Raw genomic sequence first — 17,812 nt, forward strand, 5'->3', positions numbered from 1 at the left:
TAAGTGTAAACTCAGTTAAGTTGGCTGCAGACCAGTGAAAACGCTGCGTTAACTTTCCTCCATGAACATGGCTAAAGACTATTTGAATGTTACACAGCCTGAGATTCATCATCAGCTGTGATTTAGGAGGCAAGTATAAACAAGAAAAATACAGTCTTTATAATCCCAGGTCAGAAAATTCCTAAAGCTAATGGCTCTATTCAGAGTTGTAGATCACATAATGAACAAAGGGACTTAAATGTGTTTGCTGTTATGCTGGTGATGAAGCTGAAACTAGAGACTGCCGCAGATTGGTTTGAAATGCAGCAATCTCTTCTATGCTACGTGCTCGCTGATAATACTGACAACAAACAAATGAGCAGCTATAGTAGACACATTGGGGAAACTCTGCACATCTGCTGATGCATCAATTGGAAAAAGTGCAGACTCTCCTGTGCCATGATTAAATGGTTATGAATTAAATTGAAGTTTGCATCCAATAAGTCAAGCTCCAGTTTACATCCATGGCTGTCCGCATTTACATAAAATATGTAGTGAAAACTTTGAAGGGACTTAATAAAAAGAAGGGACACTTCACACATGCTCAACCTGGCAAAAATGGGCAGAAAAGCATTTCTGCAGAACGTTATGATGTCACAGGGAAATTGACCTTTTGGGTACAAAATATAATAACTTCATCATTTTATTCTTCTTGTTTTATCGATCCTCCAAATTCTTACTAGTTCATGCTTGAGATCAAGTTGACGTGAGCGCTAACTTTGAGGGCCCTTCTGTGTGGAGTTTGCATGTTCTCCCTGTGTCTGCATGGGTTTTCTCCGGGTTCTCCGGCTTCTTCCCACAGTCCAAAAATATGCACGTGTTAGGTTAATTGATGACTCTAAAATTGCCCGTAGGTGTGAATGTGAGTGTGAATGGTTGTCTGTCTGTGTTTGTCTCTTTGTGCCCTGTGATAGACTGGCGTCCTGTCCAGGGTGTACCCTGCCTCACGCCCAATGTCAGCTGGGATTGGCTCCAGCCCCCCCGCGACCCTGATAGGCCACCGCGTCGCTTGTTGCAAGTTGATGACTGAAAAAACACTCAAAGACTCAAACTGAAAGGTAACTTAGGCAACTTCCCACAGCAGGGAGGGCAACTCTGACTTCCTACATAAACGCCTGCTCCACTCAGACACATAATGGCTTCCAGATCAGAGGAGGATCACTGCCGTCCGGTCTGTCATGACGTCTTCAGAGATCTTGTTGTTCTGTCATGCAGCCACAGCTTCTGTGAAGACTGTCTCAGGAGCGGGTGGAGAGAGAAACCAACATGCGAGTGTCCGGTTTGTAAGAGAAGATCTTCAAAGGAAAACCAGCCTGTTAGTCTGGTGTTAAAGAACCCTTGTGTGAAGCTTTCTTACAGCAGAGCTTCAGAGGCTCTCTGCAGTCTGCACCCTGAGAAACTCAAACGCTTCTGTGTGGACCATCAGCAGCCAGTGTGTCTCTGCTGTCTGCAGAGACTCAGAAAAAAACACCGACCACAGATTCAGACCCATCGATGAAGCTGCAGGACAACATAAGAAGGAACTTCAGAAAACTCTGGAGCCCTTAAAGAAGTGGATAAAGGTTTTAAAACAAGTTAAAGTGAAGTCTAACCAAACACCATAACACATCAATGTCCACGCCCGACACACAGAGATGCAGATTAAGAAACAGTTTAAGTGGTTTTAGCAGTTTCTAGAAGATGAAGAGGAGGCCAGAATGGCCGCACTGAGGGAGGAAGAGGAGAAAAAGAGGCAGATGATGAAGGAAAAGATGGAGGCTCTGAGGAGAGAGATAGACGCTAGTTTGCACACAGTCAGAGCCACAGAGGAGGAGCTGGGAACTGAAGACGTCTCATTCCTGCACATTCACAAGGCTGCTGTGGAAAGAGTCCAGCAGTGCCCCCCAGTGGAAGATCCACAGCTGCACTCAGGAGCTCTGATACATGAGGCAAAACACCTGGGCAACCTGACCTACAACATCTGGAACAAGATGAAGGATAGGTCTCCTACACTCCTGTGATTCTGGACCCAAACAGGTCAAATCGAGGAACTCATCCTGTCTGGAGATCTGACCATTCAACTTCTTCCCCGGAGTTGTTTGTGCTTTGTCGTCTCGCAGGTCTCTGCTGATTGTGGTGGTGCCTGCTGCCGTGGTCCTGCATGATGCTTCCTGCTACTATTATAATCTATCACCTTAGCTGTGCTTGTTTCTACTATTCTGCTGTATTAACTGCCATAACAAATAAGTCATATTGACATTACTATAGATATTATTATAGTTACTGGAAGTGTGTCTGTCTCTGTCTTTGTGTCTGTCTTTGTCTCACCACCGCCACCGTACTCTACGGGGGAATTGTTAGGTCTATGTAAATCACAAATAAGTCATAGTGTGGTCTGTACCTAGTTTGTAAAATGTCCTGAGATAACTTTTGTTATGATTTAGCACTATAAATAAAATTGAGGGATAAGCGGTTGAAGATGAATGAATGAATGAATGAATGAATTGAATTGAATTGAACCAGTAGAAGAGGATGAGAGGAACAGGAGCTTCCTGATAATCCAGAGAGGTTTGAGAAGCTCCGAGGGCTTTAACTATACATGGGCGGCAGTAGCTCAGTTGATAGGTGACTTGGCTGGGAATTGGAGGGTTGCTGGTTCGACTCCCTGAGTGGACCATGGATGGAGCATGGACTGGTGTCTGGAGAGGTGCCAGTTCATCTCCTGGGCACTGCTGAGGTGCTGTTGAGCAAGCAACCAAACCCCCAACTGCTCGGGGTGCTGGTTACCGGCAGCCCCCTCGCTCTAATGTGTCATGAATAATAATAGAGTTAAACTAATAAAGGAATTCTTCTTCTTCTTCACAACCCACATTATGTTCCTCTTGGGTTGTTTAGTTAAATAAACACTGCATTATATTCAGAGCTCTGTGTGTCTTCTCTCCTTTGTTTCAACCTGAGAGCCAGGGTTGTAACAGAGCCAAAGGAGTGCTTGAAGTTCTATTCTCTCTTTTTTTTTTTTGCATTATGGATGAACTGAGATTATTATTGCCGTTTTGTTCCACCCGTCACACGATTTAAATGGGTCTGATTGTTTTGAAGTTTTGTGTAAGTGAAGTGCAATCTCAGAGTGTCACAGGGGAAATCACAGCAGGTTATGTGTTAGAACATTAAATGTCTTCTGCATTCACTCTTCAAGACAGTTTCACAGCTAACCTGAGGCCTTTTCACACTGCACCATTAACTCTGGGTTAAGAGAGCCGCCCTCGCTGACTCCACCAAGTCCGACTGACTCCAAGTTTTTATTGTTCTGCTTTTTTCAGCTTTTTTAAGGTTCTTCATATTAATACGTTTGAACAAGTTTGTTTGTTGGTGTCAGATTATCTAAACTATCTTTAAAGGTGATGAACGCTGCTCATAGGTGGTTGCACTGTTTACTACCTGAAAAACATCGCTGGATGCAGGACCCCGACACAAAGGAGGTTTCAACTGCAATAATGACCAGCTCTCTACATTACCCAGCTTATTACACAGCTTCTTACCATAAAAAAAATCAATAATTTGACTCAAAATATTGATTTCAATGTAAATAAGTGACAAGAGTTATGGCTCTTAGATGGGAGCTGGATCTTATGGCTCTGTGCAGCTCTCAGCTCCTTAGGGTAATGCTTGTGTGTGTTCCACAGTGTATAGCAATGCAGTTCATCTGTCCTTATGTTTTCAATCTGGCAATCGGCAATCGGCAATCGATCTAAGGTTTTAGCTTCTTAAGGTAATGCACTTCAGCTCAGTCTTACATTTCCGTTTCCAGGTTTTGCAGCAGTTCAGTGCATTTGAGCTTCAAGACTTTCAGGTCAGGTTTCTGCTTTTTCAGCAATCCTTGGAATGCAATTTCAGCGGTCAGTGTTAACGTGGATTTTATTTGCAGGAAATGCATTTTATAGTAATCATCGACCATCTGTGTATTGCTACTTACATGAGTGTCATGCTTGTATCACATACCGTGACCCACCAAGGTCAAAGTCCAAGCTGTTATAAGTGAACTTCAGCTCAAAGACATGGCAATAAATGATAAATGATAACCCAGAATAACAACATGGGTCAACTGCATTCTGATTTTATGCAGCCTCCTGCTTTTGTTTAGGCCACATTTTAGATGATGACATGTGCTGTAATAGCTTTTTTTAATCTGATGGAGCGCAAAAAATGCACACACAAGCAGAACCAGACTCAAGGTAACACGTTCACTGTCACCATCTTGTGGCTATAAATGGAGCTGCTTCACCTTCAGAGACTCCACAAATGTACTGTAGGGTGTCTATATGTGCATATGTATGGGATTTGAATGGGTTTCCAGTGTGCGTATGACTATGGAGACACCTACACCTGACAAGACACCGGCAAAGTGCATGGTCTGATCTCATCGTACATACTTTTCCTAAAGCTGTCCCCCTGACCTCTTCTAGCTGCATAATTACACGCTTTAATTTAGCGAACTTACAAAACGCATAATTCATCAGGAAATGTAGTCAAGGTACACATGCACACACGCACACAGTAAAAACAGCTGAACAGTGAGAAAAAGTCAAGTAAGAGTTGTGGTATAATATTTTATTCTCATATTTTATGGAATACAAAGCCCTCATCCCCTGCGCCCGCCCACCCTCACCCCCACCCCAACCCCCCCTCCCCCAAAAGTGTGCACATCAGATCTGGTGGAAACTACTCAAGGACAAGGAAAACAATAGGCGAGAGACAAAAAGAAGATGCGTCATGGGTGCGTAAGTGTACGACTACAATTTTATGTTCATATAGAAAAAGTAGACCCTCTCTTGTCATGAATGAACCTTTTTAAAATAAGTAGCCAAGTCTGGCTCGAGTCAGATGATAAAAAGAGGCTGCAGCCATGACAGCTGAACACGAATGATTATACACGAGTTTCCTTTTTGTAAAAAAAAAAAAAAAAAAACATCTTTCCAACGATCTTTGCCTTTATGACTACGAGGACGTAATCAATCGTGTGCAACAATAATTTAGCATAACGCGACTGCAGATTCAGTCGCCTTTTCTATTCTTTTACACAATCTCTTGCTAAGCTGCAACAAAAGGAATGAAATATTTCCCCAAGTGGACTTGGGAGAGAAACTAAATGATAACAATTATACAAAAAGAAAGACAAATAGCAGAAGGGATAAGAAATCAGCCAGAAGGGCGACAAACGCAACCCTCATGTACTAGCAGCCAACCTAGGTCCGATAATGTAGGCTTTTTTCAAAATGGCTTTTAAAACACCTGAAGTGTGTTTGACATTACTATAGCCATAACGTCCCAGTGAACCTGCCCCACTGGAACCATGACGCAGATTCCCATCAACTGGGACAAAATAAGTGAAGCACATTTAAGTATTTTCAGAAAAGGTCTGGCCAGAGGTCTTCGCTAATCTCATGACATGTAAAACCACCCAGCCTGAAGACACACTGGGATGGCGAAACCACGGACAAGTATAGTGAATTAAAAATAACATTAGTAACATCACTGCCATTGAATCCATACATTTCAATGCATGACTAAGTTCATTTTAGAAGACTGGGGACCCCCCCCTCCCCCCAGAACTGTGTCACACCAATCACGATGAAATGGTTGGTTTTAGTTCATTTTCCCAAGAATGAATCTGAATCTTTTCCTGACCACTACACATCGAAAAACACCAGAAAACAAGTTAACCCAATACAACACACACGATCCAAAAGGTTCACAGTCCGAAAAGGTGCTGTTTGGAAAGAGCCTCGGGTCCTCTACGTCCACTGGTCAAAGTGTCCGACTCAGTGAACCGGCAGTTTCACCTTTCAGCGAGAGCGATTGATGTGGTGGACGCTGGAAAAAGATCATTAAAAAAAAGAAAAGAAAAAAAGAATGGAAAAGAATAAAAAGACATGTTTAGGATGATGGCGCTTCACCTTGTCAGCCACCACCTTTTGTCTTCTAACAGTTGCTCTGGTGGGGGGGGAATAAACAGGCTGTAGCAAGCTTGCTGTCCACGTCTATTCCTTTTTCAAAAATTATTTCAATCCATCCATCCCAGTCCTTTCCTCTCTGGTCGGGTCCTCACACCATGTAGGAGTTCTGGTTCTTCAGCTTGTCCAACTCTTTGCTCTGCTGCCTCAGAAACAGGATTCTGTAGTTGAGGAGCAAATAAGTACATGAATGTGCGGCGTGAATGCCTGTCAGCTAATGTGGATGCAAATGTAACATCTTCCTCACCTCTGTTCCCTCAGTGTGGCCTGGATTTCACACACTCGGACCAGGGAGCGCAGGTTTTTCATCTCTGTGCAGATCTCAGACATGTACAGGCTGCCCATGTTGTGGATGTCCTCGCGCAACCGAGCCGCCTGACGGAGAGGGATGAGCGATTATTGTCAAGTCCTGACTATAGATTTTCACAATAAAACTTTCTTCAGTACTTTGAGAACAAGGACCAACCTTGGCTTACTCATTCTGTGATTCGGTATGATCAAAACTCAAAGTTGAGCTGAAGGTTTATTCTTCACCGATTACTTTCCTCTTCAGATGGAGTTGCTCACTTTGCATGGAGATGATTTATCTATTATGGTTTATCACAACTGCACCAAGTAGGTGGACCTGGTGATGAGATTCTTTCGTCAGACACTAAAAGTCTATATTTCTGCGAGCAGCCCCGTGAAGCTGTGCTGCTTCTAGGGTTGGGTATCGGTATTCGATACCATTAAGACAAAGTGTCTCAAAGTGCAGCCCACGGGTCCTCAGAAACACTTTGTATGGCCCCTGAACGTGACATGAAATGCATGCAATAGATTTGAATCATCTGCGGTCCTGTTCAATACTTTTGCTTAAAGTATCTTACATTTAATACACTATTAGGCTACAGCGTCTAACTGCTTCACCTACCACGTGTCTGTCAGGTTAGGAATGACAAACTCTAGAAAGCAACTGGTTGTCATGGCAACTTGTGAGTGTCGCAGGAATAATGTTCCGTCATCAATGCTTGCGCTGTTAGCTAAAATTAGTGAATTTCAGTGAAAAAACTTTATAGTGAGATAAAAAAAGATATTTTGTTTTATTTGTTCACTTTTCCTGTAAAGCCCTCAATCATATGCAGGCTACTTAAATTGGCACTCAGGCACCAAAACTTTGAGAATCCCTACTTTAAAAAAGGTAGGGACTGATATAACCCAGTGCCAAGTAGCAATAAAGGTTCTTCAGTCAAACGATACCTGCATGCGATCCCCTTTTGTACCCAGATGTGCTGATCTCTGGATTTGCTTGCAGCCAATAACCGCAAGCGTTTTTCAATATCATGTGATGTGTACCACCAAAACATTGAAAAGTATCAAATGCAGCACTTTATTGGTATGGGTATTTCTGTAAGGATACAAGTATTGTAATTATTTTAAACGAGACCAAGCCCTAACTGCTTCCCTAGCTCCGTAATGATGCTACAGCTTTGAAAAAACGGTGGCAACTGGTGACACTCCAATACTCTGATGTGAAAACCTCTGTGGTGGACAGTACCTGTTTCTCAGTGTTCTCTGAAGGCCATCCTTGGATATGTCTGATGAGGCTCTCATCAAAATGAGTTGCCAGGGTGGGAGTGAAGGAGCCTGGGTTGTCAGCATGGGTCTGGCTGGTGCTGCTGGAGGGGACGTGGGGCAACGCAGCACCAGATATGTTTGATCCCGAGCACAGCATCTCCTGACTGATGGAGCGAGACAATCGATTACCAGGGTGAGATAAAATCCAGCTGAAGTTTCCCTAATGTTGGAATACTGATGTTTACGCATATTAGTCACTGATAATGCAGATTATTCAGTCCATAGCATTTATTTCTCCCCATTATTATCATCTGAGAATAACTCAAAACACTGCTCACTATATTTTGATTAAATTGGATGAATAACCAACCTCACCCATGAATTTAGCACTTAACTGCCATGAGAAGTCCAAGTGACGCCCTATAATAGTGTCAAAAAGACAACATACTTCTGAAATGGGGAACTACGTAATAAGAAGAGGAGAAAGTGTTCTTTAAAAATGGACATGCATTTAATTAATGGTATGTCTCCATATTTGATCGAACAACATTTCTTATTTTTCCCTGAAAACGTTACTCTTAATAATACGCAGACCTCTTTGGAAGTATTCCTAACAAAAACAAATGGTCCCTGTGAACACTGTTTGGGCCACATGTTGTTATTGAATGGTGTGTTCAAGTGCTTCTTACCTTCTCTGTTGGAGAGTTCTGGGGTCCTCCGGACGCTTCTCTGCGGTCTGAGACTGGGGGACTGACCCTTGTTTAACTGAAGACATGCTGCCCTGAAGAGATGGAAGAACAGACGGCAAGAGTGAAAGAATTAAGAGTGAAAACATAAAGGAAGGGTGGTAGAGACCCAGGATGAAAACAGGCGAGGGCAGTCGTAACAAAGAGAAAGTGGGGTTGAGTCATGAGCTGAGGGGGTTCCTCAAACTGGACTTTTCTGTTACTTTTGGTGCTGCGGACTCACCCTTGTTTGTGAGGATGTGATGCTGCCAGGGTGCACGCCCAGAAGGGATTTCTGGTTGCTCTGTGGCGTGCCGTTCCGTGGTGAGACATACGGCCGCGGTGATGATGCATCCGACGTCAGGGAGACGGGGGACTGACTCGAGTGCTGGGCTGGAGGAGGAAAACAGGTTTATTACTTTGCTTTAGACAGAATGTTAGCTGTGATCAAGAAATGAATCAACACTGGCATTACTAGTGAAAACCCAAAGCCTCATTGCATTATTTGGAGTGAAGAACAGCACAACAAGGGAGCAAGCAATCTGACAACACACGCATTAAAAGACTTTCTGGTCAGAGACATGATGACTTGTGGCAACTATTTCTGGTCAGGGCTCCTATACCTTTTCAAAAGTCAAATTGTAGCACTTTTAATGTATTTTAAGGTGCATTTTTATGCTTTTCCAGCACCTTCCAGTTGTGGTAAACTATTAATTTGTATACAGCACAATACTCAGTATTCAGTGTACTTGTTACTGCACTTGTTCATCACATTAAATTAGATGTTATTGTCCTATAAACAACCAACATGATGTTTTGAGACAGCTTTCTAAAGAAGAGAAATTACAGAAATATAATCAACTATTTTGATAATCTGTTCATCATCAAAAGTAATTTTTCCAGCAAAAATGTCAGAAAATTACACTCACAGGCAACTTTATTAGGTGCACCTGGTGCTTAATAAAGTGTCAGTGTCACATATGCTCTCCTGCATTCCTCTGTTGTAACCAGTGGATATTTGAGTTACTGTTGCCTTTCTATCAGCTCCAACCAGTCTGGCCATTCTCCTCTGACCTCTGGGTAAAACGAGGCATTTGCGCCCACAGAACTGCCGCTCACTGGATCTTTCCTCTTTTTGGGACTGTTCTCTGTAAACCCTAGAGATGGTTGTGCGTGAAATCCCAGTAGATCAGCAGTTTCTGAAATACTCAAACCAGCCCGTCTGGCACCAACAACCACGTAGATATCTACATATCTAAATGAATTGTGGTACTGTCGTGTGATTGGCTGATTAGAAATGTGCATTAATGAGCAGTTGGACCGGTGCATCGAATAAAGTGGCCGGTGAGTGTATATTTTCGGTATCTAGAATATGGAGATATTCTTGTATCTGTGTCATATCATATATGCCGTCCCATATAACATATTTCAAGCTGTTTCAAATCACACACCACACTAAAATTCAAGTATTTTCAAGGATTTCCAGCACCAGTACGAACCCTGCTGGTACACTTGTTGTGTATGCTATGCAACACATCCTCTGTTCCAGCAGAGGATTACACAGAAGGACATCTTTTTAATTGACTATGGTTGAATTGTGTCTTAAACTGCATTAAAAAAAAAGCTGATGATTTTTGGGAACAGGGAGAGCAAAATCCTTCAAAAAACGAATTTGTGTAGCAGATGGTGAGAAACAGCGAGGAGGCCATACCTTGGTTGGAGTGCTGAGCAGCTGAGAGCAGAGCAGTGATGTTGAAAGCAGGTCCAGCAGTGAGGAGCTTATGAAGCACAGACCGCAAGGAAGCTTGGGTGACAGCAGCTGCCAAGACTGGAGGGAGGAAAGAGGGGAACGCACACACACATACACACACACACACACACACACACACACACAGGTGAGTGAGCAAGGACACACAACAGGCGAGTGCTTAAATACACAGTAAACACAGTTCAGAGATTCATCTTTTGACCAACCACAAGAGCTGGGTCACGTAATTGTAATTTTACCAGAAAAAGACTAATAAATAACAAGCACAGTTGTATGTCAGGTTCACACAAATGAGCAAGATATTCATCAGAACAAGCGAACGCCCGTGTTAGTGACAAAAGGAACAAATTAGTATTAATTAATATTAATAACAGGATAAAAAAACACACACACACACACACACATATAGGATGGAAAGGAGCAGTGTGGGCTCACGAGACGATACACAATATTGAGTTCATGAGAACAAGATGGAATAACACTATTTTTAGCTTTATAATATTTTCCGGATTTGAATTTCAGCAGAGAACTGTAGTGGTGCTGAAAGTGTCTTTGCACAGTGCTCCTGTTAGCCGTGACGTAGCCTAGGGTGGTCACGCCGGTAAAGCATACTGCCTTTCAGGTGGCTCAATTCATATTATGATTCCGATTTTTACTCGTCATGAATTTATTTCCTCCGTGGCAGCAAAACGCATTATGTGAGCCTTCAGAGACTCCTGTAGGTTAAGCTAGGCTAACAAAACACTAACTCTGTAAGAAGCACTGTAAAGCTCTTGGAAAAAAGCTAATTTCGATCTCACTTCTCGCATGACAAAACGTAATTTGGAGACCAGACGTACTCATCTGGGATTCCTCCTGGAGAAAGAGCTTGAAGCCTAGTGCGAGACCCTATGTTGCTGGTCAGATATGCAGTGTAAAAACCTTCAAGACTCATGCAAGCTGTAGAAAAGTACAACGATCCGACATCTTAGAAAGTTGTGAAGTGTGAACGTAGCTTTAGCAACAATAAAGCTACAAACAACCAATAAGGAAACACTCTCTGTAGGAGCTGGTGTTTTACCACTTAATCTTTCCATTGGACATCAGATGTTGTGAACAGTTAATTATCTAGTCGTTGCATACAATACGACCCACAATTTCTTAACATAATGTCTTATTAGTGTCTCTGATTTGAGTCGGTGCAGATCTTGCAAGACACATGGTGGCCCCAGTGTGAAGTAGAACTACTAAGTTGCCGTGCTCATGCAATGCAGTAGCCACACATGTTGTTCTATTTGTTGTACAGGATTACATTAAGCACTAAAAGTTCTATCGTAAAAGACAGCTGTGTGATTTTTTTTAAGCCCTCACCCTCATTGAGTTTAGCCATGTCCATGCTGCCGTTGTTCATCTGCAGAGTAGCCTGCAGCGCTGGGAGGAGCTGATGCAGGAGGGCTGGGTCCTGCAGCAGTGCTGGTGATGGGGACTGGGCAGACTGAGGCACCTGCCCCGTAGAGGAGGAAGAGGAGGAGGAGGACATGGCGGAGGGGGTGGAACCTATCGCGCTGGGGGCAGAGTTCAGACTCTGTGAAGAAGAGGAAGAGGAGGAATGGCCGGAGTTGGACGCTGTGGACTGGTCCCCTGATGTGGTCTCTGTGGGAGGCAAGCAGTGCAGGAGTACAAAGCATTAACTAACACAGTATCTGTCGAGCTTAATTTGTGCAACAGACAAATGTAGTAAATAGCAACTGAAATGTTTCTCCAAAAACTATGTACAAACTTAAACCACATTTGCTTAGTTTTATAATTCTGCTACACTTACTTGTCGAGGCTTTGTCCTGCAAGGCCTCTTGTCTGTAGTCCATGTCCCTAGGGAAACTATTAGCCGGCATCTTGACTGAGTCTTTCTGTCGTTGTTCCCTGAAGCAGAAAGCAAAAGTGAATATGTGCAGGACGCAGGTTGCAATTCGATTCCGTACCCTGGGCTAATGATATTCTGGTAAGACTAGTGCACTGTGTGACCTTGTAATGTGTGACTCTGCATGAGGAGGAGAATCTTCATTACTGGTTGAAAATGGAACTGGCTTTCAGTGAATATTTATTGTAATTTCATTTTCCGAGGGCTTACCTTTCCAACAGGTCCTTGGGCTTCTCCCATTGGGAGACCTCAGTTCTACAGTTATAGTAGTACTTCTTCCCAGAGGAGCTGATGTGTTCTGTCCAGTCATCTGCTGGGTCCTGGTGCTAAGATAGACAAGACATGAGACAAGACATGAGACCCATGACACCTGAAGTGTTATAACAAGTTAAAGAATAACACTGAAAAAAAAGGATGTAAGCTGTCTTTACATTTCTGTGATGGAGTAACAGTCAAAGAAATGTTCAACTCTTTACTGTTCTTACTGTGTGGAAGTGAATGGGCGTTAGCAACCACAAATTTAAGGAGCTGGGACACTACAGCCCAGCTTGGAAAATAGACAGCAGCAACGTGAAGTAATGACTTGCTCTTCTAAGGATAACAGTATAATTGAAAAAAATTATCACAACATGAGATAATGTAAAGTATCACTTCACATACATGTGACGGAAGTTTACATATGTCTATGTTCCTCTAATAAGTAAGCATCCATTTTCTTTTAGAAATCCCTCTCTTTCCACCCTCAATAATGGATAAAGGCTTTTCAGCTGCTATGTTTAATATTCATGATAGTCATTACTACAATTCCAGGAAGAGAAGGTACTCTGCCTCATCACATCAACCACAACAGGGAGGCTGGTATTGTTTTCACCTTGTGAGTCTGTGTGTGTCATCATGGCAAAATGTGGTACTGTAGCTGGAACTACCTCAGTGGAGGTTTTGAGTGTTCTGCTGGGTTTTTTTTTATATGTGTGTCTGTGGCCAGATTTTGTCAGCACGATAGCACCGCAATCATACAAGATACAGTCATGAAAATGTTACAGGTGTGTATTCAATATGAAGGCTGAGCTCTAAAACGGGTGTGATCTGGGAAAGGGAGCTGGAAACAGGGGGTTAGGAAGTAGGGAAGGGGACATTACCCCACCACTTTACGCCCCTGGCCTGATTTGGCGTTGCTGCAGGTGTGATACCATCACAAGACGGTCTCTACAATTATACCGCTAATGTCTTCTCCAGCTGTCTGCTACTTTGAGTATAAAAGCTTGCACGTGGCATTTTACAAGTTGTTTTCTTATCCTACTCTCATTCACATATACTATGTCACATGGAAATAGGACAGCGTGTGTGTATGTCCAGCCTACACAGCTAGGTGTTTCTGACCCTATGGGTGGTTAGATAAATCGACATTGCTATATCAATTTCAATTTGATTCAGGGTTCAGCCCTGGATTCAAATCCTTTTCAATAAATCAAACGTTGTCAACACCACTGTCCCTTACTGCTCACGTCTGTTACAGTTGTGATCTGCTACCCCTAGTCTCTAGGCTAGCATCGAGAGGTCGTGGGGGGTTCTGAGTCAAAAAACAAAAAGAGTTTTTGGCAACTCAAAGTCCACAAAAGGTGGACAGTTATTTTTGCAGCAGCTAAAGATTAATCAAACCGTTCTGGGCTTGTTAACCTCAGGCTGAGAACATTAACCTAAATTAGGTAAACATAATCTTTAATAACTTAATCTTGCTAAACCTGAAATTTAAAGCACTTGTCTTAGTCTCTTCCTGTGTTCCACCGTGGACTTCTTTTCAATGCTTTTTGACTAAACATTTCTCACTCTCTTGTAGAAAACCATGCTGTCTATGCATACCAAAGTTTACATTAGGAAACATTTTTGTTTTGTTGTTTTGTCAGGAGGTTGAGTTTTAAATAGGCACCGCTCTCAATTGTCTACTCAGTTTGAATCGATAAGAAATAACAGCAGATATCAACATCGTTGGTTTCCTATGCCATGTTAAACCTAGACGGCATGCTCAGTACAACCAGGTTCTGAGTGAGATATAACATTTTAACAATGAAGTCTAATCAGACCATCTACTCTATAGATTGAGACTGTTACTGTACATATAAATGAAGTTTCAATCATGCATCGCTGTTGAGACGGAGAGAAACAGAGAGATGACTCCACTTCATGCCCCGCATACCATGTTCCAAAGTAGCGTGACAGCAATTTTGAAAGGAAATGCTGAGGGTATATCATCAGATAGAAGTGGACATCGTCTTACCCTGTCTGTAGGCTTGCTCTGAGTCGCATGCGAGTCGGAGCCATGTTGGGAGCTGTTGTTGTGAGCGTTCTCCTGAGGAGAGCCGCTGGTCCCTGCGTGTAACAAAGCCATTGTTCAAGTAACAGAAAATGCACAATGTTCAGCAGAGGACTGAATCTTAGTGACTGCTTAAACTGCCAAAATAAAAACACTTTGTTTAGGATTATTTGAGGTTTGCATCATTCACATTTAAGCAGTAATAATAGCTTTGTTATTATCTGATGGCAGTGAGAGGACATAGTAATCTAAGGCTTCACTCCGTTCTCCATGACAGTTTATAGGTTAACGCTTTGCTTTACGTCAAAATCTGCACCCACGTCTGCTGAAAAGTGATAAAGGTTAGAGTACACATATGACAGAACAAATCCCCAGTGTGTCAAAGATCAACGCTGATATTTGTCAGAAGAATGTTCTTGGTCAGTGTATAAAACTGATTACAGTAATATGAGGCTGAGAACCATTACTTTGCCTACAGGTACAAGCATCTCATGTTTTCCATTTGTCTGAGGTATTGCATTAAAAAGAAACTGCCTTTTCCATATGACAACCCTTTTACATAAATCTCACAAGCACTTGTAAGGCTTCTTTCACATCAAATCAGGTATTTGAAACTGGTGCAAAAGGTCAAATAGAGCGATTACACGTGAAACACAATGTTACAAACCATTGTCTGCCTGACATCAGGTTGCATTTTTCCAAAAGTTGTTTCTGTTTCAACTTTTCACTGTAGGCTGCTGCATATTTTTCCCCCAGCGTCCGCTGCTGTCCCTACAACCACAGCCTTAGAGCGCACTCACACTGTCCGCCCGTACCATGCCCCGGGCTTTAGGGTACTTGCACCCCCCCCTGGCCAGGCCCGTTTGCACTCACACTGCCTGGGCCACGCGCGAATGCTTCTTGCCTGTCCATACGTCATCACGCCGTCACACGCATTGAGTGACGTCATCGCGATGCGTGGCTTTGTTTACAAATCTTTCCATAGACCTCAGAGTTTTTGTTCATCTTGTCGACTGTTTTTGAATCTTTTCATCCGACCAAACCTGCAGTAAACACTCCACCTCCGCATCACACCAACGTGAACCATTCGCCGCCATTGTTGTTGTTAAATGTCCGCGCATGGTCCCTCCTTCTTTTTTCTATGTCCAAACAGGCGCACATGAAATTACGTCAGAGCCGCCGTAGGCCTCGTGCTCATACATGTGCAAACGTGCTTTACAAAAGCCCACCTCTCTCAAACGGGCTGTGGACGGCAAGCTGGCCGCAGCTAGGCGCGGTGCGGTTGCACTCACACTGGTCAAACGAACTAGGCTTTACCCGCAAAACCTGTTTGGGCACGGTACGGAAGGACAGTGCGAGTGCGCCCTTAGACACTTTCCACATTCAAACCTCAATGCCTGATTTGCTGTGAATGCAGCCTAAGACCACCAGATCCTTGCTTACCATTTTTCCCTCTGACTGTGTGAGAGGTTTTTGCCTTGCCATGTCCTGTGGCGTCTCCATGCCTGCTGACAGGACTTTCGTCTGAGCGTCGCAGCATCTTGTAAGGGGGTGTGGGATCTGATGAGCCATCGCGCACCTTGTCATAGCGGTGAAGGCTGCTGGACTGGCTCTTTGGCTGAGATTTATGGGTCTAGAGTGAATAAAGCGTGGGAGAAAGACTCGTTGGTACTTGTAGTTTTTTGTCATCCTTTCCTTATTTTGTTTGAATAAATATATGAATGCTAAATAATGAGTGTACAGCCAAGGTTCTCTGCATTTAAGCATTTCTTGAACATAGCCTACATGAAATGTTTTTTAAAGTTTGTAACAGCAGTATGTGGCAAAGTTGTCCTTGACAAGACTGATGATGTATCAACAAAGCACGGATTTAAGATCAAACTTTCAAAGAACATTACAGTATCTGTCACAGCAATACTTCCTATGTAAAGTTATGCAATGGCTATGTTGATGGATGTGAATACAATCTTTGTTTATTTTGTTTAATAGTATTATAAAGAAACAATAATAAGTGGAAGTTTGACAGGTGACAATGTATGTTATGTTTATGTCCAGCAAACACGCTTTTCACCACAACACCCACTGTTGCAAAATAATTTCCCAGTCTGGGATCATTAAAGTAATTCTATTCTATTTTCCATTTCCATGTAAAATACATATTTGTGGTGTTTTATTGTGTATTGTTTTCTATCTGAATGATTGTGTGCAAATCATTAAATGAAATCAAGTAGGGACGCTGCATCTACAGCATACCTATATGAAGATTTCAGTTTATCATTAATGGAAAATACTTCACATGGCTCCTACACCTTAACAAAGTCAAATTCAAGCACTTTTCAAACATTTCAAGGTGCTTTTTCATGCTTTTTCAGCACCTTACAGCTGTGGTAAACTACAGATTTGTATAGACCTTTTCAAAGTTGCAAACATAAAGATTCTTAATGTGTCCAAGTTTGATTCCTTTTGCAGGGAATGTGAATGTTGAAAGTTACAAAGTTACAAAAACACGGCTGACACGACCAGGCTACAGTTTTAGTCCGGCTTGCTTTGTAGTTCTCATATACTCATGAAAAATGTAAATAACACTAAGACAGCATTTCCAAATATATGCATCTAACAATACAATTTAGATGGCAAATTATATTGTGACAACAAATAGTGAAAAGTGTAAATTAAAGGATTTTTACAGGAGCTTCTTTACTGTTTACAACCGGGGCAGCCATCTTTAAATGTCAACTCGGGGGTTGTGTGGATCTTACGACTTTCCGAGTCAGAAATGTGTCCTCGGGGGTCGTTCCAGTCGAAAGTTACGTCTCGGGGCTCGGAAATCCCGACTTCCGAGTACAACTGGAACGCACCATAACAAGGACCTAAACTGTTGCCTAGCAATGGAATCCCATTAAAGGGTCTATACAGTACATACAGTTTATTCAGTATACGTGTTATTGCACTTGCTCATCACATCAAATGGTTTTAGGGAAACTTGATTTACAACATAGACTTGAAATTGTATGTTAAGTTTAAGTTGGGTTGCTACATCTCCAACATAACATTATTTTAGTGTGTCATGCCTTATGCCATATATTGTTTTGCCACTGTGTGCACAAGACTGCTGAATAAATACTGTATAGATAATATTATTATTATTATAGATAGTGATTTGCTGCTGCTCATAAAAGGAATTGTTGAGTGTGGTCTAGACCTACTTTACATGTAAAGTGTCTTGGGATTACTTTTGTTATGATTTGGCACAGTTAATAAAATTGAATTGAATAACTTAAATGGAAGATACTTAATTCGTTATATTAGTGTAAAGTAATGACAGGTGTCTGTTAACAGTTGTTTATGTCATACCTGATAGGATTGTGAATCCCTTCTGTCGTTGCACCTGTAGAAACACACAAGAAACACAGTTGTAAGACAGTTTGCAATGTAATTACGGTTATTTTTGTTACCTTGGCAACACACTTTTATGGAACATATTGTAGCTAAGTTAGCTGCGGTTAGCTAAGTTAGCTTGCCACCTTA

At 42.3% G+C, this 17,812-nt stretch overlaps 1 protein-coding gene and 1 pseudogene across 3 annotated transcripts in view; one reads left to right on the forward strand and one right to left on the reverse strand.

The window, feature by feature from the left end:
• Positions 1-1,174: 1,174 nt before the first annotated feature.
• On the forward strand, positions 1,175-3,852 carry LOC310958206 (E3 ubiquitin-protein ligase TRIM35-like; annotated as a pseudogene). Its single transcript has 2 exons — positions 1,175-2,115; positions 3,827-3,852. The product of its transcript is annotated as an E3 ubiquitin-protein ligase TRIM35-like (transcript).
• Positions 3,853-4,720: 868 nt separating this feature from the next.
• Positions 4,721-17,812, reverse strand: part of LOC310958272 (WW domain-containing adapter protein with coiled-coil-like) — a 13,652-nt gene continuing 560 nt past the window's right edge. The window contains exons 2-13 of one of the 2 annotated variants that reach the window (XM_083929129.1): positions 17,639-17,672; positions 15,728-15,917; positions 14,249-14,340; positions 12,184-12,299; positions 11,878-11,975; positions 11,427-11,708; positions 10,020-10,136; positions 8,553-8,701; positions 8,273-8,364; positions 7,564-7,747; positions 6,277-6,404; positions 4,721-6,190 (exon numbers count right to left, since the gene is read on the reverse strand). In XM_083929129.1, coding sequence (XP_083785255.1) covers positions 6,121-6,190; positions 6,277-6,404; positions 7,564-7,747; positions 8,273-8,364; positions 8,553-8,701; positions 10,020-10,136; positions 11,427-11,708; positions 11,878-11,975; positions 12,184-12,299; positions 14,249-14,340; positions 15,728-15,917; positions 17,639-17,672 — 1,552 coding nt within the window. In that variant the 3' untranslated portion in view covers positions 4,721-6,120. The remainder of the gene's footprint in view (positions 6,191-6,276; positions 6,405-7,563; positions 7,748-8,272; positions 8,365-8,552; positions 8,702-10,019; positions 10,137-11,426; positions 11,709-11,877; positions 11,976-12,183; positions 12,300-14,248; positions 14,341-15,727; positions 15,918-17,638; positions 17,673-17,812) is intronic. The other variant, XM_083929130.1, reaches the window with a different exon arrangement.

Source organism: Echiichthys vipera (assembly GCF_963691815.1).
Source record: "Echiichthys vipera genome assembly, chromosome: 15".
Taxonomy (NCBI): Eukaryota; Metazoa; Chordata; class Actinopteri; order Perciformes; family Trachinidae; genus Echiichthys; species Echiichthys vipera.